The sequence below is a fragment of the Choristoneura fumiferana genome, chromosome 2 (assembly GCF_025370935.1).
Source record: "Choristoneura fumiferana chromosome 2, NRCan_CFum_1, whole genome shotgun sequence".
Lineage (NCBI taxonomy): Eukaryota > Metazoa > Arthropoda > Insecta > Lepidoptera > Tortricidae > Choristoneura > Choristoneura fumiferana.
In genome coordinates, this window is record NC_133473.1 from 12,765,728 (window position 1) to 12,783,979 (window position 18,252).

General features: G+C 36.8%; 1 protein-coding gene across 1 annotated transcript in view; it reads left to right on the forward strand.

The window, feature by feature from the left end:
• LOC141445530 (uncharacterized) overlaps window positions 1–18,252 on the forward strand; it is a 56,347-nt gene that overhangs the window by 30,802 nt on the left and 7,293 nt on the right. The window contains exons 2-3 of the mRNA XM_074111362.1: window positions 9,346–9,439; window positions 9,842–9,968. Of these exons, the coding sequence (XP_073967463.1) occupies window positions 9,417–9,439; window positions 9,842–9,968 (150 nt within the window). The 5' untranslated portion in view covers window positions 9,346–9,416. The remainder of the gene's footprint in view (window positions 1–9,345; window positions 9,440–9,841; window positions 9,969–18,252) is intronic.

The window sequence follows — 18,252 nt, forward strand, 5'->3', positions numbered from 1 at the left end:
TCTTATAATATTTTTTTATCATGACTAGAGTAACTACTTAATCGTGTAGATCAGATACCGGCTATTTCTGGGGATTAACTAATTTTAGCTAAAAGCTTGGAGTAGTACTAAACTCGTAAATTACTGGTAGGCCGACCGCAGCGACGACCGAACTTTATGAACTTTGCTGTACTCTGCCTCCGCTCGCTGAGAAGTGTCCGCAGCCAAATCTAGGTACATCGCGCCCACTGGAAACTTCGGACTTTCAACAAATTACGAGAACGCTTAAGAGCTAACAGAGTGGAAGTTCCTTTTATTAAGACAGAAATGACTGACTTATGTGAAACCTTAAATAATTATATATTTCATAATGGATTTATGAAAGTTATATTTAATTCGCTGTGCTGATTTTTTAAATTTACTTTTCAACCACTGAATGTTAAATAATTTTATACCTACTTACAACGGTACATACTTACATACGGTACGGTACTTGTACGGTTATGTTGCTCTGAAGATGAAATCTGGTTGAGTTCGAAACGCGTCAGTGTAGTGAGTAGTGTGATGGCGGTGATAGATGAGTTTCTGTGATTTGTGTGTGTTCTTATAGTGTGGAGGTGGAGGAACTGCATGAACACGCATATCTTGCATAAACGTAGCTATCATAAGGTCGCGGGTGATCAAAGTTATTGTTTTAGTTCATTGACATGGACCTCCGCAAAGTAACGCCTGATTCAATAAATTACCAACTTACTATCTAGACATGCGGCAGCGTATCAAGCCAAGTTCAAGCTAACAGAACTGGCGAGCAGCACCGTGTGCAACTTTACCCGAACCATTTAGAGCCACTTTTGACCTCCTCACAACTCTAAAACTATTTCACGTAAATATGTCAAATTTGGCTCATATGGCTCATATGTGCTCTAAATTTCATAAACACACCTCAAACGGTTATTTATATATTAACATCAAATTATAAGAAGAAATGATATTTTAAGCGGTTATAAAATATTTTATATTGTTATAAATAAATTTCAGGATTGACCATTGAACTTGGCACCCATTTACGAGTAGATCTCACTTCTTTTGTCGATAAAGTCAACAATCAAGGCATATATTATCATAATATTGAACTTAGCTCTCATTTCACATTTATGTTTTGATGGTTAACATTTATTAATGGTTTTTGCCGAATTTAAATTCCTACTGCTAAAGGGCAAGTATCTCCAACTAAACTGAAAATCGAAGAGAATAGAGTCATAATAATTTCTAAATAAAAAATATTTTTGAAAACTTAGTCTACATATAGAACCATAATTCTTACATTTTTATATTTTCGGTAACCGCAAGCGCATTCTGAGGTTGATTTACGTATGAATTGGTGCAGAACGATCCAAATTTCCATGCGGCTATGACATAGATTTTCAGTGATTTATGTGGAGTGGTAAAGTCAGCATGGAATTCAGAATTCTGACTGCACTTAGTAAGAGCTGATGTTTTTACGTTCACAGAATTGAAAGCAAGTTTTTTTTATATGAAGTCGTAAAACCTCTACCTTTTCTTTTAACTTGTCTGTTAAGTAGATGGATGGATGGTCTGGTTAAAGCCGCAAGTTCATGTTGGTCCGCTTTGAGCCGAAGCAACTGGAGGTCTAAGGGGGAAGCCTACCTATATCCAACAGTGGACGTCCTACAGCTGATATGATGATGACAATGATTAAATTGGTATTGAAAATATTATAATTGTAGTTTATTTTAAACAGACAGCGTTCTGAAATTGTAACGTTTCTGCGTTATGAACTCAAGTAATTTCAGAGTTTGAATTCCAACGTAGAGCATAAATTAAAACTTTTTATTGATTCTGTTAATTTAACTTTTTAAAATAAACTAGCGAATAATTATGCTTTTGTATTTGATTTCTGAGGTGGCAATAAAACAAGATAAGCTATTTGGTAAGCACATGTTTAGTCGCCGTAAACCTGATTTACAACGCGCGTTGTACAGTAAAAGAACAAACAGACAGAGCCGTCCAAACCGTTTTAAGAATAGCTAGTTTAAACGTTGCAGTTCATTCGTAAGGACCTCCACTAAGTAACGCCTGGTTAATCAATTACAGTAGAACCCGCTTAATACGATCACGTTTAATACGATTTCCCGCATAATACGCCATTTTACGCCGGTCCCTTTTAGGCCTGTTTTCATATATTTTTTCACGGTTAATTAATACGACTCGCGTCCCGCTTAAGACGCTATCTAAAATTATATTATTATTATATTAGCCACCTTGCATCGTCGTACAATGTTACGAAAATTTTTACAGTTTTTTTCACGTGAAAGCAATACTTCTTAGCTATGCTTCATTAAAATCGGTTCACTTGTTTTTGAGATACTCATTAAACTTTGAAATTATAATGTCGAGGGTTTTTCAACTTATCTAAGTTGGTTAGATTATTAGTTTCGGGGTCAAAGACCATATACATGCAGCGTACATCATCATCATACATCAGCATGCATACAGGCACGTTAACTAGTAGCCTAGGAGTGAGGTAAAAGTCGCACGTTGTAGTTCAATAACTACATTGACAATTAGTCCCAATCACTTCCGATGTCGGATAGATCTATCGCTAATGATTAATGCAGTATCGGTCGGATCGGATGGCGAAGTTGCGACGATTAAAAGGCCCTGGGCCCCGATTCTCCATTCCAAGTTTTACCTCGTTTGCGATATTCCAGAAATCATTCCATTTATATACTGAGAGTTAGTAGACAGTGACTTATTTCAGGCAGTGTAAAAACTTGTACTTACAGTTACTGACTTCCTTTACAAAACAGGCAAAAATCGGCCAGGTGCTAATCGGATCCGCGCAGCGAAGGATATTACTAAATACAATACAATACATCTCTAAAAAAGCGAGTTTTCTAAAAATACGACGTGCTCTTCAGTAACGTTGCATAACAGCCGTACCAAATTCCATGTACCTATACAAAATTAATAGTTGTGGTTTCAGGATTTTATCGCGATCCCATGGCAATTAACGAGATAAAAATCGGTCAAGTGCGAGTGCGAGCGACTCGCGCATGAAGGGTTCCGCACCTCCGTACAATGTTTTAAAAACAAATAGTTCGGTAATCATTTTTTGTAAAAAAATCTAATACAAGATTTTTTGTTGGCGGTACTTTTGGCCCTGGTTACTAAAGTAGGTAGTCGTCAAGACGAATCAAATGAGACCAAAATCGATGCGGTAGTGTCGTTTTATTACAGAGTTCCTATGGCCAACATCTAACTTCATCATCAGATCAGCTCTACGTCATAATAATATTGCATTGTCATCGGATTCATACATGCATGCAAAATTTCAGCTCAATCAGTTGAAAATATCCACTTCAAATTTAAGTTGAAATATTTAATATTTAAGATTTTAATATTTTATTTAAATTATTAATTCCACCTGAACAAACATAATTAGTTACATTACATTACAAGTTAATAAAAACATATCACCAAAATGTAAGCACTAGGTGCAAGTATTTTGAATTAAGAACAATTTTAAATTCTCATCCTTTTTGGCTGTCGCCCTGTCGGAGGTTGAATAGCGCTTTAGACTCTTGCCATACCGTAAACTGCTTCAACTTTGCCCTCTGGCCCCAACATTGCCCGAGTTGATTTAGAGTCGTTAACTTAGCACTCTTATAGGTTTTAAACTTTTATCCACACGGGAATTATTATTACTGGGGGATAAAAGTTTTAAAACCTAAAGGGTGCTAAGTTATCGACTCTAAATCGAATCAGGCAATGTTGGGGCCAGAGGGCAAAGTTGTAGCAGTTTACGGTACGCCAAAAAAAAAATTGGCTGAACGCAGTAATTCGGCCGAACGGCGCGTACTTATATCAAAAGAATTAGTGAATAAATCTTAACCTGATTTTAAATTTTGACCTTGTAAATAAAAAGTGTTACTTAGTATGAATTATAACGGACATTTTTTAGTGTAAAAAACATTAAATACAGCGGCTGTGAGTGCTTTATTGAAGTTGGCTTTTGTGAAGTGTGTGTAGTGTGTGTCGGAGGTTTGTGGATCATAAATTGTTATTTAGTCTTAATGCTGTACAAAAAAATAAACCACGGTCTTAGAGACAATTATTATAATTATCGAAGGTTTTATAAAATAACACTAATAAAATCACAAATTAATAAGTAGTTAAACATTTAACAACATAGGGTCACGGGCGTTGCCCGTAGCAACTGACGGCCGTCATCTTGGCAGCGTAGCTACCAAAAACCGCTGAATGAAACACGTTTCCTGTATGACGACCCCCTTTAATTTGTAACTTTATTTTATTTTTAGTATTTGTTGTTGTAGCGGCCACTGTAATACATAATCTGTGAAAATTTCAAGTGCTAGCTATTACGGCTCAAGAGATAGAGCCCTGTGACAGACGGACAGACAGTCAGACAGACAGACAGACAGCGGAGTCTCAGTAATAGGGTTCCGTTGGCACCCTTTGGGTACGAAACCCTAAAAAGTAACCTATGTATTATACCAGTCGTTCAGCTATATATAAACCAAATTCTATCCAAATTCATCCAGCCGTTTTAGCGCGCACACGGACGCACTTATAAACTTTCGCATTTATAATATAAAAGTAGGAAGTAGGATAGGATGAGTAGCATTGGGTCCCAGCTCTCAGACCATTACCATACAATCTCACGGTAGAGATAGAACTCGGTGGCTACGAGAATCGGTATTGCAGCGATGACACGGCCGCCATTGCTATGATTGATCGCACTCCGGGAACCAATTAAACTTGTCCACTACACTGGACGACACAAATTCAGGAAGATATATGGTATGCGAATGTTTGAACAAACGTGCAGATACTCTCTTTGTAGTTGGTTGATCTGTTCCACAGTAGGTCGAGGTAAATAAAGGTTACGAAAGGCCAGGTGCGCGTCGGGGTACGAGCAGTATTGGGTTCTGTACAATGAGCTTCTACATAAACAATATTGGTTCTGTATTAATATGCGGAAAAAATGGTACTCAATATTAAGTTTTGATCGACTCTTACTCGTTAAAATACCAAAGGAAATACCCCTAAATAACATAGAAAGGATATTAAAATTTTCCTAAAAAGGGCTCATCCGCTTTTTTATTAAGTTGACATATTTACAAAACTTCAACTCAAAATTCAAGTTGCAGGTTATTCAAGTACCTACCTAATCATAAAAGAAGCAGCTTGTTTTTTTTAACAAAGTATATTAAGTATTTATGTAGTTTTCTCTATGGGTGGTTCACTCAGATTGTGCACTGTTACACCATACAATAGTAGATTGTACAACAAGAGCATAAAACGAGCCATTTTACCTGAGGCATTCATACATCCACCCGGGCCAGTACGGCGAGGGTGGATAGACAAGTCGAGGGGAAAATGGGTTTAATGGTCGAGTTTTACACTCTGCTTTTCACTTCGATTGCGCGGAAATGAAATAGCAACAGTGGAACCAATGATTCACTTTCTATGTACCTTTTATTTTTTATGCATTATTATAATAATTCCATTATTTTAATTTTATTGATTTATTATGATTGATTTGATTGATTTTTAGTTTTATATAAATTAAAAAATATTTAAAAAATATATAGAAACTTTTTTGTTTGTGGCTGTTGACACCTGATTACCTTGGTCTTGAGTTGGTATTAGACGAAGATTTTATTTTATGCACTAGAGCATAAAAAGTCATTTTATGTCGCATAGATACAGCATAAACACGAACTTTACGAACATGAGAAGTGAAAAACATTTTTTTTTGTAAAATTTTTGATAACCGTTACTTACGACACTCTTTGAAACATTTTAGGCGTACGCCTGTTATGGTTCGAAAGACAAAGCTCTGTAACAGACGGACCGATGCTGTAGTAGTAATAGTGGTAGGTCGTCCTCGAATGCTATCCTTTTCCGCTGACGCAAATATGGAACAGATTTAACTGTTTTTCAATTGTATTTGTTCCCGGTTAACACCACATGGTAGCATCTTTTTTGATTATTTTTGTTGATACGTGCACTTTTAACTCTATGATTATGTGTATTTCTACATTTATATCATATTTTGTTTCATAAAAGTAAACATTAAAGACACAATAACCCGTTTATTTTCGAAGCAAAATTGAGCACTTTCGTAATTCCGCTCTGTGTGCAATTTAATGGTGGTTTAGTTTAAAAGCATGTGCGTCTTGGGCCGAGTAATGGGGCTCCCGGGAAGCAGACTCCACAGCGCATAAACATACTCGTGAAATTTTAAATTTTTGGCATGCTCTGACTCTGGAATTATTCAAAACGCCGTTTTGTATCGTAAGCAAGCGCTGCGCCTGTAGGCTATTATTCACGTGTACGTTTGCCTTCATTGTAGTCCTGCCTATTCATTTACACGTTAAACGGCTTGATCTACAGCATATTCTGCTTTAGTTGGAGGAAATTAAAACTTGCGTATAATTTCATTTTAATAAAAAATATAAGTTGCTTCTTTCAGCTTATTTCTGTTTTTCCTTAACACAAGCTTCGTCAATAAAAATAAAGATGAAAACAGCTACAGAGCTAGTCAATAAAATGTATTAATTATTATTTAAAACAAACATGCTTCGTCAAAGTTTACAAATCTTCATCCGCAACAAGTTACGTCGTCCGTTTGTTTTTGTATTAAGTTTTGCTCGTAATAAATAATAGCAAAATATAACATTTCAATAGTTTAATTGCCTGTATATGAATTGATGCGTCATTTTGCGGAGAGCTATACTTACCTAGATATGCAAGATCAGAAAAACCGGCCAAGAGCGTGTCGGAAACGCCGGAAATAGGGTTCCGTAGCCATTACGAAAAAATTAAGTAATATTTTCTAAGGATTTCGTATTTTGTACAGAATATTCCAAGTTTAGGCTGCTATTTACCTACTAATAATTCTCAAGGAAACTTAACCTTTATAGTTTTCCTTGTAAGTTTGATATACTTCCTGATACCATCCTGAATTTTTTCAAATTTTTCCACCCACCGGTTTAGATTTTAGAGGGAGGGGGGGCTCGATTTTAATGAAAATTTGCACTTTAAAGTTGAATATTTTGCAAGAAAATCACTGAATCGAAAAATCGTTTTAGCAACCCTACAATGGTTTTAAAATACGATACCCACACTACAAGGTTGGACGAGAAAAAAATTCACCCCCACTTTACGTCTATGGGAGGTACTCTAAAAATATATATTTTTTTAAATTGTACCATTTTGTCGGCATAGTTTACATATACATATATTCGTGCAAAATTACAGCTTTCTGGCATTGATAGTCCTCGAGCAAAGCCACGGACGGACAGACAGACAGACAGACATGGTGAAACTATAAGGGTTCCGTTTTTGCCATTTTGACCATGGAACCCTAAAAACAAGCTTCTCGCGACCTTGTTTCTTTTCCTGTTCATTGATATTTACTCCATCATAAAAAAAAATGCCTTTTCTGCTACTTTAACATTTTTAGACGTTAGTTAGTTAGTTTTAGGTTGTAAAACGTTCAAATACGATCGTAATTTATTTACACGATACCAAAAATTTGTATTGCGGTTCATCTCATAAACTAAATTTTGTCCATTGAAAATCGTCACTCGATAATACCAAATCGATTGTCTGTAAAATGAAATCCATTTACATAATTTGGGATTGAAACGGAATCACTTTAAGTATGCTATATGTATTCCATAACGTGGAGCGCGGAGTATGTAGGTATATGCGTGCATATAATGTAAAATAGGTTGCGTCCCGAAGGGCAGGGAGCCTCCCTATCAAGTGTTCATTTTCAATTTCCGTTTAAGTATAATTGAATCAGACAATGTAATGCTCGTATCCTGTGCCCAAATAAAACATTTTTGTATTTGTTTAACGTTCACGCCCCAATTTCGGCCAAGGTGTGAATTATGGGCTCGTTGAATCGATTGCGATTTCGATGCTGATTTTAATCTTATGGTGGTTAGATTATACTTTATTTAGATAACATAACATTTCAATCACAATTTCATGAAACCATCATACTCATGAATAATCAATGCTATCATAAAAACGGAAAAAATCTTAAATTATAAGTAAGTGCTTCAATAATCAAAGCAATGTTGCGCATGTTTTAGTTTCTGGTAGTATTGATTTAGGTTGAAAATAGAACATACATAAGTAAAACTTAGGAAGAAAACTATTCAAATAGTATTTAAATAGTTGTTGTTTTTTTCCGTTATAGTTGTTTACGGTATTTAGAAAAGAGGAATCTATGTTAGATATTTCTATTCAGAATCTATAAAATCGTATCAATAAATGTTAAAATATCGTACAATATAAACTAAAAATATATTTAATACCTTTTAAGCTGAGCGATTCGTCAAAACAAAAGCCATTCCTCGATTGAAAACAATTTCAATTTCCCAACAGGCAAAAGGTGGTTTTATTTCATAAACATATTATTCCGATGGATGTGCTGCAGGCTATAGCCATTTGATAAAATTAATTGATGTGTTGGGCTTAAAGCACAATAATTTGTCATGAGGCGTCCTTTGTTGTGTACGGCGTGCACTGAAACAAATTAATAAGTACTCATCTCTTAGCGTCTTTAAAGCTACCTACCTATATTTAGTTGAAAATGACTACTAAAACTTTAATAAAGGTATAGTATGAAGATTCATGCTAAAGTCGTAACGCATTGTGATAGAAACTGTTGTTTAAGTTCACGACAAGTTTATTTAATTCAAGGTTTTTAAGCTTTAAGACATAAATTATCAATAAGTACATAAATATATTTGCTGTTAGATATATTTTTTTTCTTTCTTTCTTTAAATTTACTTGGGTATTCGTTTGAAGGTAGTCACAGAAGACACCTTGAAAGAGTTGTTTGACTATATTACTAGTAATTCTACTGTGTTGCGCAAAGTGAATAACGTGGGCTCTTTTTCGGTAATGTGAAAAATATACCTGCTGTTAGAGAAATATTTTCCTTACCCGCTAACAAGACAAAAATAGTTTATTTTATACTTTCTATAGCTGTGGTTTCAACCTGCGTCATACCTAAACTGCGTCATAGCCTTGGTCATAGTTGAAGTAGACCAGTGTCTACTATATCTGTTTTTAAGCCGACACAAAAAGAGGGGTGCTATAAGTTTGACGCCAATGTATTTTTTTTGTCTGTGGGATCGTAGCTCTCAAAAGGATAGTTTAAACCTTTGATTAACACATTCAACTACTAAAATAAAGATTCATTGTATTGTATTGTATCAAATGATATTGTAGACGTGAGTGATCCGTTACAATATCATTCAATCTCGAATTCACGTCTAATTTTCTTATCAACAGATTGTGGTGCAGCAATGGGGGTGTATAGGTGAGAGAGCGCGGCGGGCGGCGCGCTCCGTCGGCTCCGGTGCATGGCCCCCGCACAAACACTGAGGTAACTTAACACACCACAGTTCACAAACTATCTATTTGGATAATAAGCATAGGCTACCATATAGCCGCCAAGATAAAGCCGTCTCTTTGCAACGTCGGTGTCCGGAAGAGACGGCTGCGGTGCACTTTTCTGACATCCCTCTGGTGATCGAGCCAGGTTCTTGACCGCACAAGGAAGCAACATGTCGCAATTAGTGTAGGCACTCTTCATTATTGACGTCACATAAAAAGTTTAGGTGGAGCTTGTCTAAGCTAAGATGACGCGTGCCTCGCTCAACGCGTCATCTCATCACCACCTATCATCATCATCTTAGCTTAGACAAGCTGTAACCCGGTGGGCATAGAGTTGTAACGGCGCCATGTGACTGGCAAATATTTACTTTTATTTATTGTGGTAACACAGGTGGACGGTGGTATGGGCGGTGCTGTGGGCGCTATGTGGGTCGCTGGGCGCCGGGCTGGCCGGGCACGCTCCGCCGCTGACGCCGCCGCCGTGCCCCCTGCACTGCATCTGCCTGTCACAATCGCAAGTGAGGACAGTTCTTTAGTTGGACGGAGGTCCGCGCTGTCTGGAGACTTGAAAGTTGATATAAAAGCTGCTATATTTATGTTATTTCTAACACTAAGAATTGTGGGCTCCTGAGAGTTGTCTTGCTCCTGAACATTTTTTTGGCCGAGAAAATAATCTAATGCCACCACGTCTTTTCGTCTGACTCAGATTAGGGTATATGACACCGATGGTACAAAACACAGCTCTTAAAAAAACCTGTTTATTTGTACCCGGAAATTCAGATCGATTTTCAATTAACTGTAGGTAAACTTTGATTTTTAATAGTTTTGAAATAAATATAACAAAATAAAATATAATGAATATTTGACTAACATGTTACGTCACAGTTTATTATTATTATGCACAAAATCAACGCAAGGGCTGAGTTTTGACAGCTTATAAAAAGTACATCATTTGGTGAGTGGTGTCAAAATGGCTTATTGCTTAGACAGACAAATTTTCAGCTAAATTGAGATTTTCATTGTAAAATAGACGGTCAGGAAATTGGATGCAACCTAACTTGGATGGAATTTTCCGGCTTAGATGCTGTACTGTACATAACATAGTGTCTCATTACGTAGTCAGTCCAAGGGTTTCACGTTGGCCAGCTGAATTGTAATGACATAAGCTGAAAAACGTGACGGATAGTTAGAGAAAATGGTGTGTAGCGCGAAAACTGTAGCCCTCATTATACGCGTGTTTTTATGCGTGTTGATTTTACCACCACTTAATGTTTACTCAGTTCCCCAAGAGCACGGTGCAATGTATGGCAATTAAAATTATTGTTTCATTTTCTTGTATTATTTAATCAATTATTCAATTAAATTTGTTGATAACCGTACCTACCCTCTCTTCTAAACTTAGAGTGAATTGGGATGTCCCAATTTTTGACGACATATAATAAATCGAAAACCATTTGGAGAAATAGGCTTTGTGAAGCGTTTTCAGAAATCAGATTCCAAAAATGTGATAAACTGAATTAAATAAACTAAATTTAAGTAATGACCCTCATTTGACCCCTGCAGTGTCTCGTCACAAAGGCAGTTATAAAGCAGTTCTACACTCTTAAGCAAATTGACAGTTTGAAATGTTGCTGTCCTGCTTATAATAGCTAATAGTGACAAAGATAGAACTTTAATCACATGATGTGCACCCGGCTTTAAACAGTTGTCATTTATCGTAAAGTCAGAAATGTATACGAGTATTTCCAATGTATTTTTACAAATTAAATTATTACGTTACAAGTAAATACAAAAGATTTAAATAAAAATATCTGTTTACTATCACACCATTAAATAAACATAGGAATAATCGAAGCTAAAAGAAGAGGAATAAATAAAACTATTTGTCATAGTTCATTTAGGACCCAAAGCCGTGCTTGAATTATTGTCAAATTGTGATGCCACAGATTATGTTATGAACGACCTGAATTTTTCTAGGCAATGGAACGTGGCTGTCTCACTGTGACGTCATCCAGCGTATTTCGTAAAAAAAATATAAAAAAATAAATACTCATCCAAATTCAAAAACAATGAAAATGGTATCTTACAATTTCCTATTCTTTCCAAAAATAAACTAAAAACTATAGGTTATTTTTTTTGGTGCATCCCAATTTGGCAAGATCATTCCTCAGTGGCTTATTCATGTCGTTCATGTCACAAACAACGTATTAATTTCAGCGCCATCTGTTAGTTTAGCAGGGTACTCGATAGTTATAGCACACTTTAAAAAAGTTTGCACCTCCTTCCTAAGAACCGTCATAAGATTCAGGTGCAAACTAAACTCAATCGAGTGTAGTGGCTACCCCTTCTTTTAGGGGTTGAATTTTTATAGCCTATAACGTGGCCGGGGATTTTCTCGCCAGATTAGTAAAGTTTGCATTGAAATCCGTTCAGCCGTTCTCACGTGATGCGCGGTCAAACAAACGACAAACAGATAAACAGAGAAACAGACAAAAATTCTAAAAACTATTGGAACGTGTTCTGCTATCGATTCTAATTATCCAACTTTTTTTCGAATATCTTCCATGTACAGACTTTCGACCCTCTTCAGCTTTATTATAATGTATGTATGTATGTATAGAAGAAGATGGATGTATAGATAGAAGATAGATGCGAAAGTATGTGTGTTTGTATGATTGTCCGTCTTTCACGTCGAAACAGAGCGACGGATCGACGTGATTTTTGTCAGAGAGATAGTTTATGGGCCAGAGAGAGAGAGACATAGGCTACTTTTAATCCCGGAAAAATGCAGTTCCCGAGGGAACAGCGTGCAATAACCGAATTTTACGCGGGCGAAGCCGCGGGCAAAAGCTAGTAATATAATAGTTTCAATATTATGGTGGAATATAGTATATAGTTTCTTTACGCGATAAAATCCAGAATACAGAAATTCATCGAAGAACTAAATTCAACGACATAGCTCGAAGAATATGCAAGTTGAAGTGGCAGTGACGTGCGGTCCCTCTCGCTCTCGTATTAAATAGTGTAAGTGTCAGAGGGACCGCACGACACGAACTTCGAGTTGAGCAGGCTGCATCGCTTGAAGAACGGATTACCGTTAGGGGAAGTAGGTTCTGGTATAGCGATTACGATTCGGAAGGCGAAGCGTTGGCAGGCCTCCCACTAGGTGGATTGACAACACCGCGAAAGTTGCGGGCAACCGGTGAATGCAAGTGGCGAGTTGTCATATGAAGACACGCATATATATTGTTAGACTGCGCATATAGTAGCCCATACTATTTATTATTATTCTTGATATAATTTTCATGGTATTAATGTTATCTGTCATTTGTATAATATATGTGTTTAATGTTCAGTAAGAGTCATACAATATAATACAAGATAATTATAATCCAGGTAACAAATATGTAGGTACCTTTAAAATCAGGTCGAATTCACACAACTGAATGTTTTCAAATGTCATTGCCCCTAATTCCAAAGAAGCAATCTGCTAGCCCCTTCTCCTGAGAATACAAAATTTATTCTATTTACCAACAATGGGAAAAGTTTTACATAGGACTCCACATACCCAACGTGTATTTTTACGTATCGTTTGATGAATTCTCATTGTTAGATTGAAAATAAAAAACGTGTTTAGCTAAAATTATAACGTGCGAGTACACTTGCAAGATGTCAACAAGTGACATTGTACGGATATTATTATACTTAGAGTATTGATGTGGTGTTTCTCTACACTGACTTTTATTTCACGCCTGATATTATTTTGAAATTACTTGATGAACCATTCACTTTGTGGCACAAATGATTTACGTACTTAGATAATGTATAACTCAACTTAACATCAAAATATTTCCATAACATCTACCCAACGAGGAATGTTTCTAACGCCAACAAACGGACATGGGGTTCACCTGAAGGTATATAGTGTTCAATGTCGCCCACGGACACCAACAGCTCCATTCCATTGCCACTGTTGGTGCGTTTTCGAGTTTGCATCAAACGATATACTTGCCTTTTAATAGCACCCATGTACATACCCATAGTAACTTGGATAAACGCTCTTGCCAATTCTAAATTTTGCACGTACGGGGCAAGATCTCACAGTGGAGGAACGGTATCTATCAAGGTGGTGTTGCTGGAAACTACTTTCACGTCAAGTAGATTAAGTTCAATTAAGAAATGGCGGAGGAATTTCATACTCCTTATCAAAAAGAAGCTACATTTTGCTTCGGCGTCTGAAGAGATAATCTGCATCTAACTTTATTTCGAGGGCCTCGAACCGAGCGTTGGGGTGACTGGGAGGACAGGAGACAGTAAACACTTAGATTATATCGACATGTCTTTAGAATGTCATTGCAAGCAAAGAAAATATCGTATATATTTAAGTTTATTCTCAGTCTATTAAGTAAAGCGTGCAGCGTGCATATTTGTATGGAAAAGGATGATAAAAGTTTAAAGTATTTTTTCGTTTTTAGAGTTTCGTATCAAAAGGTAGGTACTAATGGGATACAATACTATGCACCTTAATTGATTATTGCAGCTGAACCTCAGTAATATAATGTCATGGGAGTGATTACTCCCATATTAATAAGGTTCAGCTGTTCGTCCGTCCGTCTGATACTTGCATCTTATGAACTGCCATAGGTGGACATTTGAAATTAATAAAACAAATATTCTCAGAACCAAATTTGTATTGAAGTCTATCAACAAATCAAATCAATGTCAAGCAAAAACACAATATCTGATGGCCAGTACAATGAGGTTTCAACACTCCCCCTGCATCAGATCAGGCTGACTCACCAGTGAGGCTCGTGCTCTAAGAAAGCTTTCCTTTGGTAGGGCTTTCTAAACGTATCTGCTACTTGTTCTCTAGAAGGTACGTAGAGGACATTGACCTTTTTCTCTTGATGAAGCTCTCGCAAAAACTTATAGCGCGTATCTATATGCTTTGTCTTAAAATGAAACACTGGTTCTTGACAAGCTTAATAGCACTTTGGTTGTCCACATAAACAGTAGGTATGACCCCGATTCCTCGAACTTCCTTGTAAAGTCGATTGAGCCATATAACCGTCTGGGCTGCAAGGCTGGCCGCCACAAACTTCGCCTCAGTGGTTGAAAGAGTCACACATCTCTGTGTCTTTGAAGACCAGGACACCGCTCCCCCTGCGGCCAGACATACGTAACCAGAAGTCGACCTTCTTGTGTCTTTATCTCCGGCGTAGTCGGCATCGCTATATGGTACGAAGGAATTTTCTTCAGCTGACGAAAATTTCTTAACCATTCTTTTGTTTTGGCGACAGAGTCTCTTATGCCAAATCTGTAGGCTTGTTCCTTCTTTGACAACACAAGCATTAACAGTCCTTACTCTCATCAAAAGTTTATATAGATTACCATCTCTAATACTGACAGCTTTGACTTGGCCGCTCTTATCTTTGAAGACACGCTTATCCTTGTCAGCTATCTCTATATATCCATGGTCCAATGCTGAACCGGCTGAGAATAGGTTTTGTCCTGCTTGAGGTACATACCAAACATTATTCAGATGAGCACGTTTCCATTTACCTTGTACCGACATTTCAACATCAATAATTCCTTGGCCATATGCATACATATTTCGATCATCTCCCAGTCGTAAAGCTCTTGGGTTATCGAATGGTGTGTAGCTTCTAAACCAATTGGCGCTTGACGTAATATGGTGAGATGCTCCTGAGTCAACTATCCAGTTTGAATTTAAATTATCAAGTCGAGATAGAAATGCATCACCATCATTCGGAATGGCTTCGTTACCCTTATTCCGCTTCTTAAGCTTCTTCAGCAAAAAACATTGTTGTGAGTATGTCCAATTTTGTTGCAATGTGAACACTTGACTTTGTCGTTCCTCTTATTTGATAAAAGAGCATTTTCAGACGTAAAAGTGGAAGTAGAAGGTCTAGTATCCAAGTCTCCAAGACGTTGTTCATGAAGACGAAGACGCTCCATAAGAGTAGAAATACTTCTGTTCTCCTTAGGTACGGACTCCCAAGCATTCTTGAACTCAAGATATGCTGAAGGCAATGTGTTAAGAATCCTGTTCATCAACAATGATTGCGGGAGAGATCCTTCTTCCTTTAATTCGTCATTGAGTTGTTGCCACATTGCCTGCAGCTTAGAGACGTGCGTGGCAATGTCGTCAGCTTCATCTTTAGTGTAAGTGAACAGCTGGCAATACAACAAGTCTAGTCTTCTATCATTCTTCTGCTCGTATACTGAGTGAAGTATATCCACATTTCCTTACCGGATTTAGCAGTGAGTATATGACGTTTAGGTTCTGCGGAGACGCTACAGCCGATGATACATTGGAGTAATGCGTCGCGTTCTTCATACTGGGTAAGTTTCCTTTGATAACTTGCAGTTTCGTCAGCCGACGCGTCTTTCTTTAGGGGTACAGGAAGAGTTTCGACGCCTTTCACAACATCTTGCAATTTATGCATAGTTAGTTGAAGGTTTATATCGAATTTCCATACCAACCAGTTTTCCAGTCCGCGTAGCTTTTCAATATTAAAGCGATCCAATTTTTGGACACTCATATTTGCAAAACACAAATTGAAAAGGTAAAACTAATCCCAAAAATAGAAGAATATTACTTATAAAAGGAATATTGTAAAATTCCCATAACCTAATAAAACAAATATTCTCAGAACCAAATTTGTATTGAAGTCTATCAACAAATCAAATCAATGTCAAGCAAAACACAATATCTGATGGCCAGTACAATGAGGTTTCAACTTCTTCTTCACAGCATTTAACTCTGGTTGCTAAAATAATTCATTCAAAAAACTTGTTTTTTTTCGGTGTTTCCGCCTTTGAGTATTTAGCAGTTAGCTAGATAAATACTCAAAGGTTTCCGCTTTCAATTTTCAAATCATTTTTCTTTCTTTCTTTCTTTCAATTTAATGGAAATGGTACGGAATCCTTCGTGTGCGAATCAGACTCGAACTTGTTTGCCCTTTTTTGTTTTTCTTTCTGTTTCGATTGACACACAATCCTTTTTCGAAGCTTTTATTTAGTTTCACCTGTCCCGTTGTCTGTCTGTTTGTAATCAAATCTTGTACCTAAGTTAAATTCGACCAATTTTCTGTAGTTGGATTGACTTGAAATTTGGTATACTGATGTAAATTGTGTGACAATACAATAATCCGGCAGTGACATCCTGGTAGTCTGGACAGAATCGTGTCCACGGGACGGAACTCTTCAACAGTTAATGGCATCGACTTGAAATTTGGGTGACAATATAAGTACAGTCAACAAAAAGTATAGCATAAAAGCATGTATTAAAAATGATTTTTTACCAAAAACTCATGTACCTACTTAATAACATATTTCAAGACTAAGATCAAGATAAGGCTTTTTACATTAAACTTACTTATATACTTAAACTTTTTACATTTTTAAATAATGTATTCTTCGTTCGATTCGATTTTTAGGGAGAATTCATTTTAAATCAAGTGCCCTGCGTTATTTTACGAAAAGCAGGGTTCTCTCTATAGGTTACTTTATTTTATTAAAAAAACAGAACCAACCCTTTGGGATGCTCTAATATTTAAGATTTTAAAAAGGTTTTTGAGCTATTTTTGGCCCTTGGCATTAGCTATGGTAATTACAAAAAATCTACATCGCAAATACTGGAGGGACAATATTGAGAATCAAAAGTGGTGGTCCTTTGGTTGTTAATTATTAAAGATTGACCGCGAAGTCACGATAGTATGAGACTGTCGGTAACTTTGATTTATGTCAAAAAACTATAGTTTTTTCAGAAATCATATAATTGTTCTGTTATACGATAATTCAGAGAGTTACGTTGATTAAATTAAACTATGTCATCTCCTCCTCCCAGTAACCATATACAGTATTGCGACACATTCTTTAGGTTTCTTTACTTTAAGCTTAGGATCCTTACTCCTTAGCCGTCTTTACTTTTCTCTTCTTTTTTCTGACTTATTACGTGAGTGCGATTTTCACTGTCCATTCCACCTCGGATACCTCGGTACGGCAGTACGTCCTAATAGTAACGCGTCACTGCGACGATCATCGACCGCGACGAACTACAGCGAGCGCTGCGAAACAACATATCTGTAGCTGTGTGCGCGCGATCATACATATTGAATTCGAATAGGTGTCCTAACTGACAATCGCGCGATCGCGCGATCGCGCGCACACGCGATGGTCGCATCGCTTAGTTCGCGCGATCATCGCGCATGCCTTATGTTGGTAAGAAAGAGTCGCAATAGTACCTAAAGACCATGATTCTATTAACGCTTCAGCATTATGCTGAGCTAGTGTCCGATTCACAACCGCAATGACACATACTTTCCTACGTGTTGTATATTTGTACTTAATACCTACTATTGTTGTGTCTTGTGTTGTAAATAAATGTATTTTCTTTCTTTCTTTCTTATAATTTAAATTAAGAAATAATAATTTCGTCTTTTGAAATCATTACTTTCTAGCTGTCACTAATTAGAAACTTCATGAGCATGCTAATTCAGGTCAAATCTCGCCGCCGTAGTAATTCAGTCTAGGATGTTTCTAGAGTTAGTTAAGTCATCTACCATTGAAGACTAAACTTGAATTGCTATTGTCGGAAACAATTCAAGTTCCAATTTTATAAGATAAATAGAAGTCCCTGGGTATTTTTTTTTGAGTCTTGACAGCCTCATTAAATCTTATTCGATAACGTCTTCGCATTCTATCTAGTGTAGTCATTTTCATGAAATCCTAAAGCTAATCAGTCTTAATAGATGTTTTTATGGGCTGTAGACGCAA